At 40.8% G+C, this 20,508-nt stretch overlaps 1 protein-coding gene across 1 annotated transcript in view; it reads left to right on the forward strand.

The window, feature by feature from the left end:
- The window catches only part of LOC143037277 (uncharacterized), a 59,937-nt gene that overhangs the window by 12,153 nt on the left and 27,276 nt on the right, over positions 1 to 20,508 (forward strand). The window contains exons 6-7 of the mRNA XM_076205409.1: positions 14,374 to 14,496; positions 19,374 to 19,453. Of these exons, the coding sequence (XP_076061524.1) occupies positions 14,374 to 14,496; positions 19,374 to 19,453 (203 nt within the window). The remainder of the gene's footprint in view (positions 1 to 14,373; positions 14,497 to 19,373; positions 19,454 to 20,508) is intronic.

Genomic DNA, 20,508 nt, shown 5'->3' on the forward strand with positions numbered 1-20,508 from the left:
AACAGCTCACTCAAAGAAGGAAAGATACCCGAGGACTGGAAAAACGCTAACATTGTACCAATACACAAAGGAGGAAACAAAGAAGAACCCACCAACTATAGGCCAGTATCACTAACAAGCACCATAGCCAAAATTTGTGAGAAAATAATCAAGAATAGATGGGTAAAACATCTGGAAGACAATGACATATTAAACCCAAGACAATTCGGATTCAGACAAGGAAGATCATGCTCCACAAACTTAATATGCTTTTACTCAAGACTAATAGACATAGTGCAAGAAAGAAATGGATGGGCTGATTGTGCATTCCTAGACTTGCAAAAAGCCTTTGACAAAGTACCACACAGAAAACTACTAAAAAAAAACTGGAACACATAGGAGGAATACAGGGAAACCTACTAAAATGGATAGAGGACTTTCTGACTGGTAGAAAGATGAGAGTAGTGCTCAGAGAAAAATATTCAGATTGGAAAGAGGTGATCAGTGGAGTACCGCAAGGATCTGTGCTGGCACCAATAATGTTTGCTATCTATATGAATGACATGGATGAGGACGTGAACTGCTACATGAGCTTCTTTGCCGATGACGCCAAACTGCTAAGGAAAATAGAAACTGATGAGGACTGTGAAGCACTGCAAGAAGACCTAAATAGGGTATGGAACTGGAGTCAGAAATGGGAAGTGGACTTTAATACTAAGAAGTGTAGCATAATGGAGTTTGGAAAAAGCAAAAACAGAATATCAGGAAAATATACAATTGGAACCAAAGAAGTAAAGAAAGTAGGATCCGAAAAAGATTTGGGAGTAATTATCACGAACGACTTGTCCTATGATATACAGATTAACAAAATTGTCGGGGAGACTTACAACTTGCTAAGATCAATAAAAGTGGCGTTTACATACTTGGACGAAGACATGATGAAAAAAATATTGGTTACATTGATAAGGCCTAGATTAGAGTATGCAGCGACATTGTGGTCCCCCAGTACCAAAAAGAATATAAAGAAAATAGAAAGAATCCAAAGAGCAGCTACAAAAATGGCACCTGCACTTGCAAACCTATCATACGAGGAGAGATTGGCTAAACTGGAGTTACCGACACTGGAGCAAAGAAGAGAGAGAGGTGACCTATTGACCATCTACAGAATCATGAAAGGCACAGAGGTACTCGATAGAGAGAACTTACTTAACTGGGACAAAAGAAACACAAGAGGACATGGAAAGAAAATAAAAAAACATAGCTATAGAAGAGAACTGAAGAAAAACAGTTTTCCTCATAGAGTTTTGGACACTTGGAACAAACTGGACAATGGAATAGTATGCGCAAAAACCATTCATGAGTTTAAAAACAAACTAGACACTGCAAGATACAAAGGCGGGACATCACGAGCATAGCTCCCCTTCCCGCAAAATACAACTAGGTAAATACAACTAGGTAAACACACACACACACACACACACACACACACACACACACACACACACACACACACACACACACACACACACACACACACACACACACACACACACATTATATATATATATATACATACATATATATATATATATATATATATATATATATATATATATATATTGTATATGTATGCATGTATGTATATATATATATATATATATATATATATATATACACATACACACACACACACACACACACACACACACACACACACACACACACCAAGTTAAATGAGAAAGTGGTGTGTGCAAAAACAATACACGAATTTAAAAACATTTTAGACAAAATGAGATATGGAGACGGGACTCTTCGAGCATAGCTCCCCTTCCCCTAAAATACAACTAGGTAAATACTACACACACACACACACACACACACACACACACACACACACACACACACACACACACACACACACACACACACACACACACACACACACACACACACACACACACACACACACACACACACACACACACACACACACACACACACACACACACACACACACACACACACACACACACACACACACACACACACACACACACACACACACACACACACCTCTCATGGCGCTGTGGTTAGAGCTCTGGCCTGCTACTACGGAGGTCCGGGTTCGACTCTCGCCCGGGGCTGAAATAATATCAGTATCGCAGCGCTGAGGGGTGTTACTCCAACTCTCGTGGGCGGGGAGTTGGGTGTGTGTGTGTGTGCAAGGTCATAGCATTACCCATAGATCGGACCTACGAGCTCTGAGCTCTCTTCCAGGAGGGAAATAGCTGTCGATCACGAGTCCAACACGTGATCCAAAGACCAAGTGAATATGTATGTATGTATGTATGTATGTATAGTTCTGGAATATCAAGGATCAGGTACGAGTATCCACAGTGATAAACTACATGTTTTTTACTTCCGTGTACGATTGAAGGTTCAGTTTCCACGCAAAGCCTCATATGCAAATATGTCTATTTACATAATTATTGCATGCAATTGTGTACATTTGCCTGAGTACATTCCTGCGTTAATTTTAACTACAGTTGTTTAGATATACACGAGTATTCAGATCTTGTTAGAGGATTTGTTTATAAACTAACATTCCTTTGTGTACTTAACGGTAAGATCTGAATTGTGTAAAATTTTGTTGCTCAAATCATTCGTTTTTAACAACTAAACGAAAACAAAGGAGAAAACAAACGTTCAAACGGGGATATAATTAAAATAATCCACAGGCATTATAATATTTTTAGTTGTTCATCAAAGAAGTGAACCAGAAGACAAAATAAATAAAAAAAAAATTGCGCAAATTCGATAGGGTTATGTATCTGGTTGCTGATACGAATTATCTAGTAGCATGACAACACATAATATAAACCAATTTACCAGTTCTGGTTAATACATGAGATTTTTTCCGAGGTACCAAAACTTATATCGAAAAATGTTCTAAATCTTTATTAGATTCTAGATGAGGATCTGTAGTGTTCAAATTGCTCCAAATTGTATACACTGTAGGCTACTGGAGATTTATCTCATTTATTGATTTGTTCTTTCTAGTTGCCGCTAGGTTCAATCCGAGTAGCGGTATACTCAGACTGTGAATATCAGGCAGTATTCGATAGTACCTATCCTATTCTAAAATGAAATGAAATAGTATAAGATTAGCTAATAAAAATGAATAGAAATAAATTATATAACCAACCTAACCCAACCTAGGTCCACAAGAAAAAAAAAGGAAGAAGAAGAAAAAAAAAAGTGAAGCATGGTGATTTCGTCGGGTGTTGCTTTTATCCATTTTCCTTTCTTTACAATTTAGAAGGGTTTCCAAAGCAAAAGCTTATTTCATGTTGATACATATTGTCTTAGTGGCGATCTGTCGTTTTAGAATGGCAATACTTTGTTGCTTTCGACTGTTTTCATTTCACGTTCATTAGTTTCATGATAAATATGAGTGGGTTTAGCTTTCTTCAGTTTACTTCTTATGGATGCAAAGTTATTTGAATTCTTTTGTGAATCATTTGCTGTGACTGCGTTCTGCTGTAAATGAGATTTTCCAGGTTTGTTGCTTGCTTGATTCTCTTTTATTATGCTGCCCGAACGTGCTTGAGTTTTCGAATGTCATAACTCTCAAACAGGCATCTTATATTGCGTATTTGTTCACAACTTTTATTTTCAAAAGTTCATAAATGCCCGTCCACTTTCTGTAAAAAGTAGATGTACGGTCATAACAGAACATTTTTATTGTTTTTAATTACCATTGAGAGGGGCGTCCTGAATTTCTTTTTCTAACCGGTAATTTCATTTGACGCAAATTCCTGGACAGTGGAAGAAGGTGGTAGATGAGGTGGTGTGGGTAACACGTACCTTAAGTGATTGATGAAGGGAGGGGGAAGATAGCTGCAGTTGGGGAACCGAAGTCCAGGTGATTTTTATCACATCTCGGGACCACTCGCCTTCCCTCCAAGGCAAGTGTGAGTAAATCAAAGAGGGGTGTGGGGACAACTCATAAAGATGACCGTCTTTGGGTAATGAAACCCAGAATTCCTAATGTGACTTTTAATTGATAACTTGTTCAAATATCAAATATGGTTAGTATAGTCTATAAAGGTAGGTCTAAAAGTTAATTAATGGTTCCTATCGTACTCTGTCTCCCTGCGATTCAACTAAACATCTTACAGTAACATCAAATAATTTAACTTAGCATGTAACATGGGTAGTGGGAGTGGCTTCAGGCGAGCACGGCTTCACACCTCGGATGAGGCCTTTGTTGGCGATGGGCGGGAACTGCCTGGTTAAGTTGACCTCTCCGAGCGGGCACTGAAGACGGCTGGGTAGGCGTCTCTCCGCAATTCTGCCAATGTCCCTCCGGTCTGGATGTCCCGAAAGGGGATGTATCTGCATCTGGCTTTCTTGATGAGATGATCCTGGTAGTCTACGCGATGTTGATAAGATCCTGATCACCGGTAACACGGAACTCCGTAGCACTGAGTTCATCACTAAAAAGTTTCACGTGTTCACGTGTTCACTATGCCTTGAATATTGGATGACGTTTAACCAGTTCGTAATAACGAAAGGAACTCATCGTATCCACTGTGCGAGATCGATGCACCTGAATCTTCCGAGACCGTGTAGGTGTTCCTACATGGATGGGAACCCACGCTAGACTGCCCCTGTCCTGCGACAGGTCAGGTCACGATGTCCGCTAGCCGGCTTCCGACGTTGCCAATAGTACTATGTCTCCGTCCCTAGTTGCGAAGGGTACTACGAATAATGTTCATGCGGGAGGGTGACACAGTTCCAAGTGTTCTTTGAGGTAGACACTGTTCACGAGCGGGTTAAACACAGTCCTAATTATTCTAATTACCTAGCTTAAAACAAATATGTGGCAGCGCGCAGGGGGGGGAGGGGGTGTGTTTGAGTGCTTTGTGTGAGTGCGGAGCGTTGGGCATGGCTCCGAGAACACAAATCAAAAGGGGGGGTGTGTGTGTTTCTAGATATTAGAAGTCTCTCCCTTCGTTAAGGCATTGAATTGGTTGTCAAAAATGACATGACAAATAAAGAGGATAACGAGGAGAAAGGATGCAGCTACTAGAAGTCTTAAGGACTGGAAATTCCCCCGACTATGGGGAATGAAGGGCTGATACGGAGAGAAAACAGACGAGAAAATGGGAAGGGAGACAACGAGCTGGGTGTCACAATTTAAAAAATTGTGACACAGGTTATGAACCAAAAAAGAGGAGGGGGGGCGGTCTCCCCTATGGCTTGAAGCTGGGAGATGAAGGCTGGTCATTCATCATGAGTAAAGAACCAGATTCTGGCTTGCTTTTGACCTCTTCGTTTCGGTTGAGGGCTTCGAGTGCCGGAGTCTCAGTGGTGACCGTTTCTTCAACATGGATGCTGTTGATTGCAATAGTTTCAATAGGGGGGTGGAGGGTGTGATCCTGACTCCAGGGGGGCAGTTTGCCCCATACTACAGAACCTGCAGGGGTGACGAAAAGTTCGACATCCATGAAACGCGTGACGCGTTTAAAGACTAATGATATGTGGTCACTGCCTAATATAATGGTGACATTGGAAGCTTGGTCCGATGGAGCTTCATTTGCGATAGGGATGCCTTGCGACTTGAGAACCTGCACTGTACGTTGGTAACCGGGCATAGAGACGTCTTTACTCACTGAAGGGTGCACGACCGCCTCGATGAGATGTTTCTCAGTGCCCAAGTGCAGGTTGAATTCAACGATGTCGAATCTCTGAGGTAGTTCAGTCTTGTTGAAGGAATCAAGGCGGCAAAGCACGGTTCCCTTTGGTTTGAGGTCAAGTTGGTCCACGACGGAAGGGTGAACAAACGTCCGTTGAGCTCCGCTGTCAGCGAGTACTTGTGAGATACATTTCTTGCGATCTTTAGTGAGGTGTCCGGTGAAAATAGGCAGAGCGACAGTGCTCGGTACTGCTCCTGGGATGAGGGCTGGGTCGGCGTTCTCAGTTGCGTTGTCAGGAGTTGTCGTAGGTTGTGACTCGTCTTCTGTGGGGACCGAAACAGTGGTTCCAGGATCAAATGGTGTAATGTGAGGACTTCGAGCGTCATTATCAATTGGTGTAGTCCCAACGATGATCGGGACTGCTTCCGGTTCTGGATGTGAAATGTCATCTGGTGCCGTGGAAGCGCGGACTGAAGTTCCTAAGATGGGAGCCGAGTGTAATGAAGAGGGGGTGGAGGTGGTTTCCGGGGCGTGGCCTACTGGGGGCGTGGCACAGGAGCCGTCATGTTGAGAGCTGACAGCCGTGGATGAAGTAGATGCATAGGTGGCATCTTGAGTAATTTCTATGAGGACTGGTACTGGTTCCGGGTCCTGATATAAAGTGGCATCTGGTGCCGTGGAAGTGCGGATTGCAGCTTGCAGGACGGGAGCCGCGTGCATTGAAGAGGGGGTGCAGGCGACTTCCGGGGCGTGGCCTTTTGGGGGCGTGGCACAGGAGCTGTCGAGGCGAGCGCTAGTAGACGTTGTTGAAGTAGTAGAGGTGCTCTGAGAGCTTGGGGCGTCAGTGGCAACTTGTATATTATCAATGAGGACTGGTACTGGTTCCGGGTCCTGATATAAAGTGGCATCTGGTGCCGTGGAAGTGCTGACTGAAGTTGGTAAGATGGGAGCCGAGTGCGATGAAGAGGGGGTGCAGGTGGCTTCCGGGGTGTGACCTACTGGGGGCGTGGCACAGGAGCTGTCGTGGTGAGAGCTGACAGACGTTGATGTGGTGGGAGCAGAGGTGCTCTGAGAGCTTGGGGCGTCAGTGGCAACTTGTATATTATCAATGAGGACTGGTACTGGTTCCGGGTCCTGAGATAAAGTGGCATCTGGTGCCGTGGAAGTGCTGACTGAAGTTCGTAAGATGGGAGCCGAGTGCGATGAAGAGGGGGTGCAGGTGGCTTCCGGGGTGTGACCTACTGGGGGCGTGGCACAGGAGCTGTCGTGGTGAGAGCTGACAGACGTTGATGTGGTGGGAGCAGAGGTGCTCTGAGAGCTTGGAGTGTCAGTGGCAACTTGTGCATTCTCAATGACGAGGACTGGTGCTGGTTCCGGGTCCTGATGCAAGGGGATATCAGGTACAGCGGAAGTTTGAACCGACGTCGTGATGGGGACTGTGGTCGTCAGAGGGTGCTCAAGCACTGCTTCAGTGGGTGCTGAAGAGGGTTCCAAGACGGTTGGAGTTACTAGGATGGGAGCCATGTATATTGAAGAGGGAGCACTGTTGGAAGCAGGGGCGTGGGATACCTCTGGCGGTGCTCTGAGGGCGTCGTGGGAGCTGGTAGAGGTTGATGGTGTGGGGGTTGTGGTGCCATCTTGCATTGTTCTCGTGCCAAGTGGCGCTGGTTGCAACGGAGGATGGTAGGGGGACTGGTGATGAGGGGGGTAGGCCCCCGGATACTGATAGAAGGGGGGGTAATACGGATGGTATCCTGGAGCTTGTGGGTAACCAGCAGGAGGCTGAGATGAAGCCGCGCTGTAGGGGGGAGTGTGGGCGTGGCTTAACGGAGCCTGGTTCCAGAGGTGAGGAGGAACTGCATTCTGTGTAGGGGACACGATGATGCCGTTGCTTGTTATGCTGATGGCTTGAGGGCATAGGGGGGCCTTGTGGCGCTGGCCACATTTCATACAGCCTGCCTGGAAGTCGCAGCGGTTCTTCAGATGCCTGTTCGAGTAGCAAATGGTACACTTGTTTAGTGCTAAAAGTCTGTTGGTGCGGGTGGAGATGTCCGGGTACGTGGTACAGTGTGACGGCCTATGTGGGCCGCCGCAAAACAAACAGTTGGCGCGGTGCTGTGCTTCGTCGGGGACCGCAGATGCCGGTTGTGGGGGCGTGGGTACAGGCCGTCCAGTGCTGTGCCTTGACGTATGACCTTGACTCCTCGGTGGCGTCGGAGCCCACGTCAATGTCTGTCGAGGCTGACGTGTTGAGGATTGAGTAGGAACGGGTGTGGGGGTAGCTGCGGCAACTGGGCGTACCAACACCGGGGTATGGAGCCGACTGCCCGTGATGGCACCCGAGTAAACTTTGAGTGCTGATTGAAGTTCTGGTGCACTTAGTTCAGAAGTGCCTTTGAACAGGTATATTGATGAAAGAACCTGTCGGGGTAGTTTCGGCACTAGGACATCCTCTACAAATTCATCGGAGAGGGCTTGTCCTACTGCGTTCCTGTACCTTTCGCCCAACTCATCCCAATCGGCGAGGAACCTCGACAAGTCCTCACATTCGTCCGTAGGTGCGGGAATGGCGACGAGGCGTTCCTTCAGACTTCTTCGTACTGCCAAGGGCTTGTCGTAGGCATCATGCAGCCGTCGGATGGTGTGTTCATACGCGGTGTTGTTAAACACGGGGTATCCAACAAGACGCTTGGCACGCCCCGTTAGAGAGCGCATGAGAGCGCTGAACTTTTCTCCCTCTGTGTACCTATTGCTTTCGTGAACATTTGTCTTGAAAATGCTCCACCAGCTGGAGAACATTTCCAGATCCCCATCGAAAGAGGGGGTATGATTTTCTTCCCTTATGTATGTGACCAGTGGGCTTTGATTAAGCTGGCTGTTTGACGCTTGAACGGCGGTATTTGCGCCGTTCACTCGCGCATCTGCTCGGACTTTTAGGTTTAATAGTACCTTCTTGTGGGGTCTTAGTTCCTGTTTCAGTTTTGTGAGCCGATCCTCGTGAGGATGGCGTGCCCACGCGGGCTCCAATAACCGCCATGTTTGGTGATGGTCTTGACCTTCTTGAAGAATTTCCGTAGCCGCACTGGGACTCAGGTTCTCAACGTTGATAGCCCCGTAGGCTTCAGAATATTCCGTGACAGCGTCAAGGAAATTCTGCGTGATGGCAATGAGCTCGGTCAGTGTTGCGTTCGTAATTGCGTCTTCGTTAGGGCTGTAATAAGACATGGTGGCCGCCGTCTGAGTATGCTTGCGGTCACTGAATCATAAGCCGAGAGGGGGGGGTGTCCGCTCTCCCTCTAAAGAACGATGCAGAGTCGAGCGAAAGAATCGCACGACGAAAATGGAGAATCGAAGGGGGTGACTATAGAAGATTGTGCTGTCATACGAGCTGGTCTGACAAAGGAGGGGGGAGGGAGGAAACTCGCGTGAAACCGCGAAAGTTTAAAAATAAGGCCGCTTGAATCCGGGCCGATGCGAGCCGTTAGCGTCAGGTCATCCGTAACGGTAACGGCTAGGCTTAACACAAGGACGTGGTGGCGGATGGCGCCAAAAGGGGGGGTATTTGCGCCGCTTTGGAAGGCTGGGCCGAGCCGAAACTAAATTAAGCCGAAAATGGCTGAACTTAAAATTACGATGTGCGGCTGAGGATGCCGCTGAATGATGAGGCCGGGCGGAATTACCCGTGAAAAAGGGACCAGTGTAATTTCAGCACAATCTAATTCTACTTAAGGGGCGAAATGTTGCACAAGAGAAAGGTAAAAGTAGGAATGGTAAATTAATGTGACATAAAATTACTATATCATGGTTGACCTAGTGCGTGCCTTAACGAGCAGGAGTGACTCCTGTACAGTGCATTGAGTTGCTAACCTATGCGCAGGGAAACATGTTGTGATCTACTTCATGAGTTGTCATACTGATTATTGAACTAGTGAAGTCGCATTAATTTACGAGTTCTGTACATAGGTAATGGAATGAATATCCGGTTCGAAGGACCACTAGCGAGCACGTGACGCAAATTCCTGGACAGTGGAAGAAGGTGGTAGATGAGGTGGTGTGGGTAACACGTACCTTAAGTGATTGATGAAGGGAGGGGGAAGATAGCTGCAGTTGGGGAACCGAAGTCCAGGTGATTTTTATCACATCTCGGGACCACTCGCCTTCCCTCCAAGGCAAGTGTGAGTAAATCAAAGAGGGGTGTGGGGACAACTCATAAAGATGACCGTCTTTGGGTAATGAAACCCAGAATTCCTAATGTGACTTTTAATTGATAACTTGTTCAAATATCAAATATGGTTAGTATAGTCTATAAAGGTAGGTCTAAAAGTTAATTAATGGTTCCTATCGTACTCTGTCTCCCTGCGATTCAACTAAACATCTTACAGTAACATCAAATAATTTAACTTAGCATGTAACATGGGTAGTGGGAGTGGCTTCAGGCGAGCACGGCTTCACACCTCGGATGAGGCCTTTGTTGGCGATGGGCGGGAACTGCCTGGTTAAGTTGACCTCTCCGAGCGGGCACTGAAGACGGCTGGGTAGGCGTCTCTCCGCAATTCTGCCAATGTCCCTCCGGTCTGGATGTCCCGAAAGGGGATGTATCTGCATCTGGCTTTCTTGATGAGATGATCCTGGTAGTCTACGCGATGTTGATAAGATCCTGATCACCGGTAACACGGAACTCCGTAGCACTGAGTTCATCACTAAAAAGTTTCACGTGTTCACGTGTTCACTATGCCTTGAATATTGGATGACGTTTAACCAGTTCGTAATAACGAAAGGAACTCATCGTATCCACTGTGCGAGATCGATGCACCTGAATCTTCCGAGACCGTGTAGGTGTTCCTACATGGATGGGAACCCACGCTAGACTGCCCCTGTCCTGCGACAGGTCAGGTCACGATGTCCGCTAGCCGGCTTCCGACGTTGCCAATAGTACTATGTCTCCGTCCCTAGTTGCGAAGGGTACTACGAATAATGTTCATGCGGGAGGGTGACACAGTTCCAAGTGTTCTTTGAGGTAGACACTGTTCACGAGCGGGTTAAACACAGTCCTAATAATTCTAATTACCTAGCTTAAAACAAATATGTGGCAGCGCGCAGGGGGGGGGAGGGGGTGTGTTTGAGTGCTTTGTGTGAGTGCGGACCGTTGGGCATGGCTCCGAGAACACAAATCAAAAGGGGGGGGTGTGTTTCTAGATATTAGAAGTCTCTCCCTTCGTTAAGGCATTGAATTGGTTGTCAAAAATGACATGACAAATAAAGAGGATAACGAGGAGAAAGGATGCAGCTACTAGAAGTCTTAAGGACTGGAAATTCCCCCGACTATGGGGAATGAAGGGCTGATACGGAGAGAAAACAGACGAGAAAATGGGAAGGGAGACAACGAGCTGGGTGTCACAATTTAAAAAATTGTGACATCATTGACATCCAAATGTTGTAAGCTGTATGGTATGATATAGCTGACGTCTTTGTAAATAACAACTCTTCATTGTGTTCTTCCCAACAGTTTTCATTATCTATTCCTCTCCTCAGTTACTCGTATTTTTCCTTGGTCGATACATTTCTAACGCAAACGCATTAGACTAGTGGAGATCTAACATTATTATACATCTGCCAACCTAGTCTCGCTCGTTTTTATGAAGTGCATCTATACAATATTTATTTAGGTCTGTTATTACACTGCTCAGGAAAATGTTTCAACCTTGTTCTTATAATCTACTGGGGAATGAGAGATGGGAGTAATACTCACGAGCCAATATCGTAAACATTTATGTCTATGCTTATGGCCTGCTGGCTTTTGTATCTGTTCGATGAGTACTTAGTAATGCACTCGTCATGTTTGTAATACTTGTTTCACATTGGGGCGATTCTCGTCAAATGTTGAGAGTCTGAGTAGATAGAAAACTTCTCTTATATTATTCTAAACTTTACTAAGAACATATCAACATTGTGTCTAACATTTGTATAGGTTTAACTTTGTTAATGTTGTTTAGTGTAAAAGGATATCTATACCATATACGATGTACACAGCAAATATATCCCCTTTCACAGTAAACAGTGAGTTATAGTAATTTAATGATTTAACACAAGTCATAACCTAACCAGGAAATTTGATGAAAATGATGGCGAAGTAAGCGGAATGGACAGTCAGCCGGATGACGGAATCTGAGAAGCAATGTAAAAAATGTAAAATTCAACCCGACACCAATACACAATAGCAATAAGAGACGAGGCTATAGAATACTCAAAATCTGGCAAACTACTGGGACTCAAAGTAACCCAGCAGGGCATATTGACCCATGTCAGTGGTAGAATAAAACAAGTCATAGACACCACGGCAAAGCCGAGGGGATCTAAAGCAACGTCAGAGAAAGACAAACACATCCTTATAAAGCACACACCCCTCAACACCCTATCTAAAAGCAGCTGTAGAAACTACAGAGATTTGTAAACAAGTTCCTCAGGTTTGTCACTGGTCAAACCCCACCATTTCATGAAACAATCGAAGAAGAAGAAGAAACAGAACCACCTAACCAGATTCCACCGTATGGCGAATCGACCCTGGAACAAATTACTTGAAGACCCCACTAACCCAGAGTATCTGAAAGGAAGCTAATGACAATAAAGAGCATAACCCCATGCATAGTGGCCGAAGAATCTACCGAGTCCAGACACCACCACCACAGTCAGCATACATTCATCAGACTAATAGCTAAGTAGCATGCAATGTAACCAAACAAGGAAAAAAGTGAATAGGCTAGCTAGACTAGCTACTCCCACTGAACACGCACGTGGTGTCGTCCCCCTCTTTCCATTACACGCTGTCCTTCCTTTCCAACTTTAGAACACGTTCATCAGGCCGTGACCCTCTCCCTGACATACTTGGCTCTTTCGTAGTATATATATATATATATATATATATATATATATATATATATATATATATATATATATATATATATATATATATATATATATATATACATATATGTAATGTAGATATATATGTATACATATATATATATATATATATATACATATATATATATATATATATATAATACATAGTGTGGTGTGTGTGAATAAATATATATATATATATATATATATATATATATATATATATATATGGGTAGGAGCAGAAGTACTTTATTCTCAAACATTTCGACAGAGTCTTCTCCTGAAGAAGACTGTCGAAACGTTAGAGGATAAAGTACTTCTGCTCCATCCCGGACTTTACCCACCCCACTCTATCCACACATTTGTCTTTTCTCTTCTCGATATATATATATATATATATATATATATATATATATATATATATATATATATATACTCGTATATATGTATATATAGATATATATATATATATATACGTTATATATACAATATATACTCGTGTATATATATATATATATACATATATATATATATATATATATATGTGTGTGTGTGTGTGTGTGTGTGTGTGTATATATAATATATATATGTGTGTATATATATATATGTATATATATATGTGTTTATATATATATATATATATATATATATATATATATATATATATATATATATATATACAGTATATATATATATATATATATACATATATGTATATATTTATATATATATATATATAATATATATATATATATATATATATATATATATATATATATATATATATATATATGAACATGAGTATCCTATCGCTGCCTTTCATTACCAATGTCGTTAATTTAGAATGCCACTCGGGATTTCTTTTCAACTGAGGGACGTCCCTCCACAGCGAAAGAATTATTTCTTCGATAAAGTAACACAATGCATTGACTTAAACCTGGATGACCCCAAGAGATGTTATTTAGTTTATGTGAGACCTTAGCCAAGAGGGGGTATTGAGGAGTTCCCTCTACACAATAACGCACTTTTACTCTTGAGGACACTTGAACCTGACTCAGTTTCGCTGTCGATGCAGTGGAACAATTTTCATTGCAAAATGATAATAATAACAACAAACTTTATTATATGGAAACCACTGAATATAGAAATATATAGATTTTTCATCAGCACAAAATATATTTGCATAGTTTTCATACACGAATATCATAGATCAGATTTGAGTACCCGTGAAAATACAATCAGTAAGATAAGTTCTCCCACCTTTTTATATAATGTAATGGTATTGAAATATTTTTCAATTAGCGTATAAGTGAGTATTATATGAGTTTAGTTTAATAAGTTTTCATTTATTCTTGACAAAATTATATGGCAGCTTTCTGCGTTTTCATTCATTCCTGTCAAAATCCTACGACAGTTTTCTTCGTCTTAGCAACACCTCTGTAAATCAAGAAGTCCTAATAAAAGAATTATCTAAGTAAGAAATGAAGTGACAATGACGGGAACTGGTAAGAGAAGCAGATTTCTCTTCCCGGAAGAGCAAGAGCAGTATTTGTCCAACAAAAACTTGTCCTCCAAAGAAGTAGGAATACGTGTGGGGATTTTTTTTTTTTTTTCCAACCTTAGCATTGCTCGTTTTAATGTGGATGTGTCGACTTTACGGGCAAGAAGAGAAGACGGGCCTGCATATGAGCTTTCACGACTTTATAGGCAGAAAAAGGGGAGGTGGGTGTTTGAGTTTGAACTTTCTCCCACTACTGTAATTGGATCTACAGCTATGCATTTTTCCTTCCAGATGCGGTGTACAGCATCTGTGTGTTTAAGAACAAGAAGGGCTGGAGTTTAGACTGCGGAATGAGAGATACATACCTCTTCAGACTTAAGGACGTCGGTGGGATCAAAGCTAAATTTGACTTTGGTAAGAATTATTGTTTAGTTGCATGATTCTTACTTGATTCCCAGTAAAGGAATAGGAGAAGAGTTTCAGTGTGGAGAGGAAATTCCAAATTGGGAAAGAATATTCTCTGTTCACTGTGTATCATTCAAGTACATACAGCTATAACGACGTTCACAAGAAACTGCTGTTTTGGATTTCATCCCATGTAGGACCACTCCATTATTGAGATTCGATATTATTACCCGTGTTATCATAATGCTTGGATAGTATTGGATAGCTTTAAAGAGTTATAGCCACCAGCAACTGGTGCTCTTTGCTTGGCAGTCTGAACATTCAGTCCTAAACTGAATTGGCATTAAATAAAATAAAAGTTTTATGATCCATTCAAATAAGAATTTCTCTCCATGTTAATACAATTAATCGAAAAATGTCATCAGTTATTGGTGCAATTATCTTTGAAGGTATAATGATGAGGAAAAGAAAATGGTAGACGATTCGAAGAATCGGAGGAATTGAGAAAGTCTTGGATCGTAAGGAAAGAAGAATGTGGCCCATATATATATATATATATATATATATATATATATATATATATATATATATATATATATATATATATATATATATATATATATATATATATATATATATACGTATATCCCCAAAAATATACTATTTGAAATGTTTCATGGTGGTTGATTATAGTTAATTATCGACGATGGTTGATGATTGATGATGATGATGATGACTCGATTTATCGTCGCAAAACCATGTCCTTAATCCATCTCGACCTCCGCCGCAAATAGCGACGCTCTAACCCGTTCATAACATTGTCAAATCTATTGGTCCACGTGATCAGCTGAGTCTGGAAAATGACGATTATTAGTTTGAAATTAAAGAATCTTTTGGTCTTTTCCTACTAGCCTAGTCCAATTCCCTTATCGTGTTCGCAAATCCTTAAACTGATGACCACAGTTTTCCCAGACACAGCTGACAACGTGGACCAATAGTTTTGGCAATGTTATGAAATTTTGCAAATGATTAGTACATTTTTGTGAAACCCTGTATATACTATTAACATCAACTACAATGCCTGGTTATTTACCAGGCATTGTAGCTGACAGCAATTTAATTATGAAAAAAAAACAAATTAATGCAATAAGAGTGTATTAATACCACCTAATAAAAGCTGCATCTCTAAGAAAATGTTTACCTGAAGGTACAGCAAAGAATGTTGATTTATACCTACGAAATCTTAAAAGTTTGATTACTGCATCTCTTGCCTATTATAGACTACTAAATAATACAATGAAAAATCTAAAGAATATGCAAGATTTATACGAATAGGGCTGCTAGAATAATAAAATTCTACATATTCATGACTTAATAGCTCTCAAATAGTTGCCATTAAAAACAAAAATCGCAAAAAAATATGCCTTCCCATCTATGAAATGATAAGGCCTGAGAAACCTGGATTTTTTAAAGATAAATCTATATAATTTAAACCAGTGGACCTTTTTTTGGCTCCGACCCAAAATCCTGTCCAGATCGACCATGGCGACTCTTACTTTCATAAACACTTTTATCTAAATTATAAAATACTTGTGGTAGTAAAAACGTGTGACAGAACCAATGGTTTGCACCTTAAATAGTAATGACTTAGGAATTGTACAATCATGATTAATACTTTGATAAAATTTTGAATAGGAATATTGGGAAAATAATAATTTCCACAAATCCTTGGTCACCCCTTCAAATGGCTTGGCGACCCGTCTTTTTGGTCGCGACCACCCAAGGATTAAGAACCACTGATCTAAATTATCGACAAAATCATAAGGAGACATAATTCAGATAAGATTTGGGTGGTCAAAGTATATTCTCATAAAATGGCAGGAAAAGTGTTTGAATTTTGCACACCAGTGTTGTATAACATGCTCCCAGCCGACTCGAAAGATACCCAAGATACGAGTAAAGAACAATTAAAAGAAAAATAATTTCTAAAAATCGGTTTTGAGAGTAAGACTGTAAACAATTCAAATAAACTGTGAGTAAAGCCAGTGACATTACTGTAGCGAAAGTCATTGAGGTTTCAGTAATTTATAACAATCGTCCTAGTTCTCCTTATTTGCCCCAAAATTGCATTTTATCGCTTTTCTGACTCCATCTTCAAGATAATTATTCTTCAGAATTAGGTAGGTGTGTGCCTCCCCTCCAACGTTCTCACTAAGATGTGCACATGTTTGGGCGCACATATCTTTTACAACTAAAGCACATTAAGAAAAAAATGTGAGCACATAAGGTTTTCAAATTATATTAAAAACCATTCAACAAAGAAGTTCCACCAAAACATCAACTTACAAATTCTCTAAAAATATGGTAACTTGCCCACCGTCAAACCAATATTTTTTCTTCTTCTTTCTCTTCTAACTCGAGCGCTTCCATTGCAAACTAAATGACATTCCGCCATGGGTGCGCAGATACTTTTCAGAGAATGCAAAGTTAGCACAAAAGCAAATTTCTGCAAACAGTCACAATCGGAATGTCAAGTGATCACTTAAACCAATTAGATATTCAAGAAGACTTAGATAAACTACAGCAATGGCCTGAAAAGTGGCTAATGACATTTAACACAAGTAAATGCAAGGTTATGCACATAGGTAAAAATAACAGTATGATTACAAGTTATTTGGAAATTCGTTAACAAAAGTGGATAGTGAAAAGGATCTCGTCGTAATTATCAGTAACAATCTCAAATCATCTAAGCAGTGTATTTCAGCCTCTGAGAAAGCAAATACTATTCTAGGACTGATGCGTGCTCTTTTGACTTCAAAAGTCCATCTCTCATTAACAAGCTATATAAATCGTTAGTTCGTCCACATTTGGAATATGCTGTTTCCGTATGGTCACCGAATCTCATTAAAGACATTGATAGATTGGAAAAAGTACAACGGCGAACCACAAAACTGATTCCAAACATGAAAAAATTAATCATACGAAAATCGACTAAAACATATGAATCTGTTTTCCCTAAAAAAAGCGTAGACTCAGAGGTGACTTGATACAGGTCTTTAAGATTCTAAAGGGAATTGACAACATCAAAAGTGACAAAATTTTAACAGTGAATGAGAATCCGACTAGAAATAAATGTCTCAAACTGTCAGGAAATAGATTTAATTTGGAAGTAGGTAGAAACAACTTCGCCAACTGTGTAGTTAATGAATGGAATAAACTTCCTGCAAAGGCAGTGCAATGTAGTTCAGTTCGAAGCTTTAAGATTCGTTTATACAAACACTGCTGTAATGCCTGCCATTTATTTATATAATTTATTTATCTATCTGTTATCATTTGTCTGTTTATTATTTAACATTACCTATATATATATATATATATATATATATATATATATATATATATATATATATATATATATATATATATATATATATATATATATATATATTGCATCCGACCTAGTTATAAACCAAAAGGACTCTGGTCGGCATGCTCCTCTTTTGCAATCCTTTGTAATCATTTGCTCTTAGGAAATTACGCAGCACCAAATTCATCTGAAACGACTTTTCTTTTTCCTGTTTGATTATAGCTTTTGCAAGAGTTAATCATTATGCTCTGTTTTTATTGCCTTCTATTGAGAAGCTCTGGAACTCTCATCCTCAAGGTATCTTTTTCACTCAAACTCTTTCGAAAATGACTATCAAGTCACCTCTGCACTAGCAAATGACTTTGAATTTTCGAATTCCATTTTTTTCTTCCTTCTTTCCGGGCATTTTGTTTTTGCACATTTTTGGTCTTTGTTCCAAATTTTTTAATATGCACACAAAATCTGCTATCTGGTTACAGGCTTATTCAAAGAACAAAAATGTGTTGTAAATTTGGGCGCCAAAAACGCGTACACCAAGTTGTCGTGTTCGACTAAAACAGTGACTTTTGACCTCTCTCAGTGCTCTTATTCATTTAAGCATATTTTCTCAATTCTATACAAAATCAGTGTTTGTGACAACTCTCCCCACCCAGACTGGTCATGCATGTCCTATGACAACTGCTTCCCTCACAAATCGTTCCCTTTTTAGTCGGCCCAGCTCTGCTTGCTTTGGTCTTCCATTCCCGTTCTTACACTGAGGCACTTTCGTACCAGTTACCTTTCTCCTTAGGCATACTTCATCTCACCACGTGGCCATACCACTACAATCTTCTTTCCTGTACTTTTTTCCATGATATACACTAAAATTGTAGCCCATAACATTTCTCATTACTCCTTCTTATCAAGATAAGCATTGACTCCAGATTACTATGTTACTCACCCCACGAAGTTGGGCGATGAAACAAGAATTAGAAACGGCTTAATACTTTAGACTTTTGGGGTTTTGGAACCATTCTTGTCATATTCAGTGATCTTATTCCCGGTCTAAAAGAGGTTAGAATTCAAATGGCTATCTGATCATAATCTATAAGAAATATCTGTACTAAGAACCACTTATCTGTGGGGAAGGCCTGGGTTAAAATTGTTTTGCAATCTTGACTGAAGGGATGTCACTAAGTTTAAGGCAAAGAAACAAGAATTATGATTAGTTGTGGTTTGTCACTTTCGTATACAATAAAGGGGTCAACTTATATTTGTTCATTTGGTTCCTGTTATGGGCAAGATACATATTAATCAACCTTGCTCCAGAAAAAAAAAAAAAAAAAAAAAAAAAAAAAAAAAAAAAAAAAAAAAAAAAAAAAAAAAAAAAAAAAAAAAAAAAAAAAAAAAAAAAAAAAAAAAAATCAAGTTCTGGTCAGAAATTTTGTGTGTGCATATATCGAAAACTAATTTTGTTGATATCAAACGTAAATTTTATTATGCATAACAGTGCACTGCTAACACATCAAATGCTTTACAGGCCTGGGATTCGGCGACGAAGATGGCTTTAAACATTCCATCTCACACACCTCGGGGCACCACCACGCCCACAGGAAGGAGGCAAGTCCACTTAGTCCGAAGCAGTGACCTGTCATTTGTCTATACCATTTTGAATTATATTTCCGTACACGCTCACAGGCACTACACACACACACACACACACACACACACACACACACACACACACACACACACACACACACACACACACACACACACACACACACAACTGATGAGGAAAGTAAGTACAGAAAAGGACTGCAAGTCGCTACAGAGAGACCTAAACAGGGTTTGGGAATGGAGTCAGAAGTGGGAAGTGAACTTCAACATAAAGAAATGTAGCATAATGGAATTTGGGGAAAAATCAGGACAATATAAATTCGGTACAAAGGAAGTAAAGAAAGTTCTGAAAAAGACCTGGGAGTGATTATCACAAAAGACATGACCCTTGATAAACAGATAAATAAAATTGTCGGAGAAACCTACAACTTGTTAAGATCAATAAAGGTGGCCTTTACCTACTTGGACGAAGAAATGGTGAAGAAAATACTAGTCACACTGATAAGGCCAAGACTGGAGTACGCAGCGACATTATGGACACCCAGTACTAAAAAGAATATAAAGAAAATTGAAAGAATCCAAAGAGCAATTACGAAGATGGCCCCAACACTTTCAAAACTGTCATATGAGGAGAGATTGTCAAAGCTGGAATTACCGACTCTGGAACAAAGAAGAGAAAGAGGTGACCTATTGACCATCTATAGAATCATGAGAGGAATGGAAGTCCTTGATAGAGAAGATTTGGAGCTCGAACCAAATTAAAAGTGGGACGTCCCAACAGTGTTACATTAGCAGGATACCTAGGTTGTATTAAATGGGAAGGGGAGTGGTCATGGATACCCGAGATGGTTAGATTACAGCGCAAATAGTGAGTACTGAAGTAAAATGGAAGATAATAATAAGTGCTCATGGATACCCGAGATGGTTAGACTGCAGCGCAAATAGTGAGTATTGAAGTAAAATGCAAGATAATGATGACAGGTCAGAGAAGCCCCTGGCGGCGGAGCGGCGAATCGTAACGCAAACAAATATCCAGAGCCATCTATCGGTACAAT

The sequence above is a fragment of the Oratosquilla oratoria genome, chromosome 22 (genome assembly GCF_046742065.1).
Source record: "Oratosquilla oratoria isolate Oo_2021 chromosome 22, ASM4674206v1, whole genome shotgun sequence".
NCBI lineage: Eukaryota > Metazoa > Arthropoda > Malacostraca > Stomatopoda > Squillidae > Oratosquilla > Oratosquilla oratoria.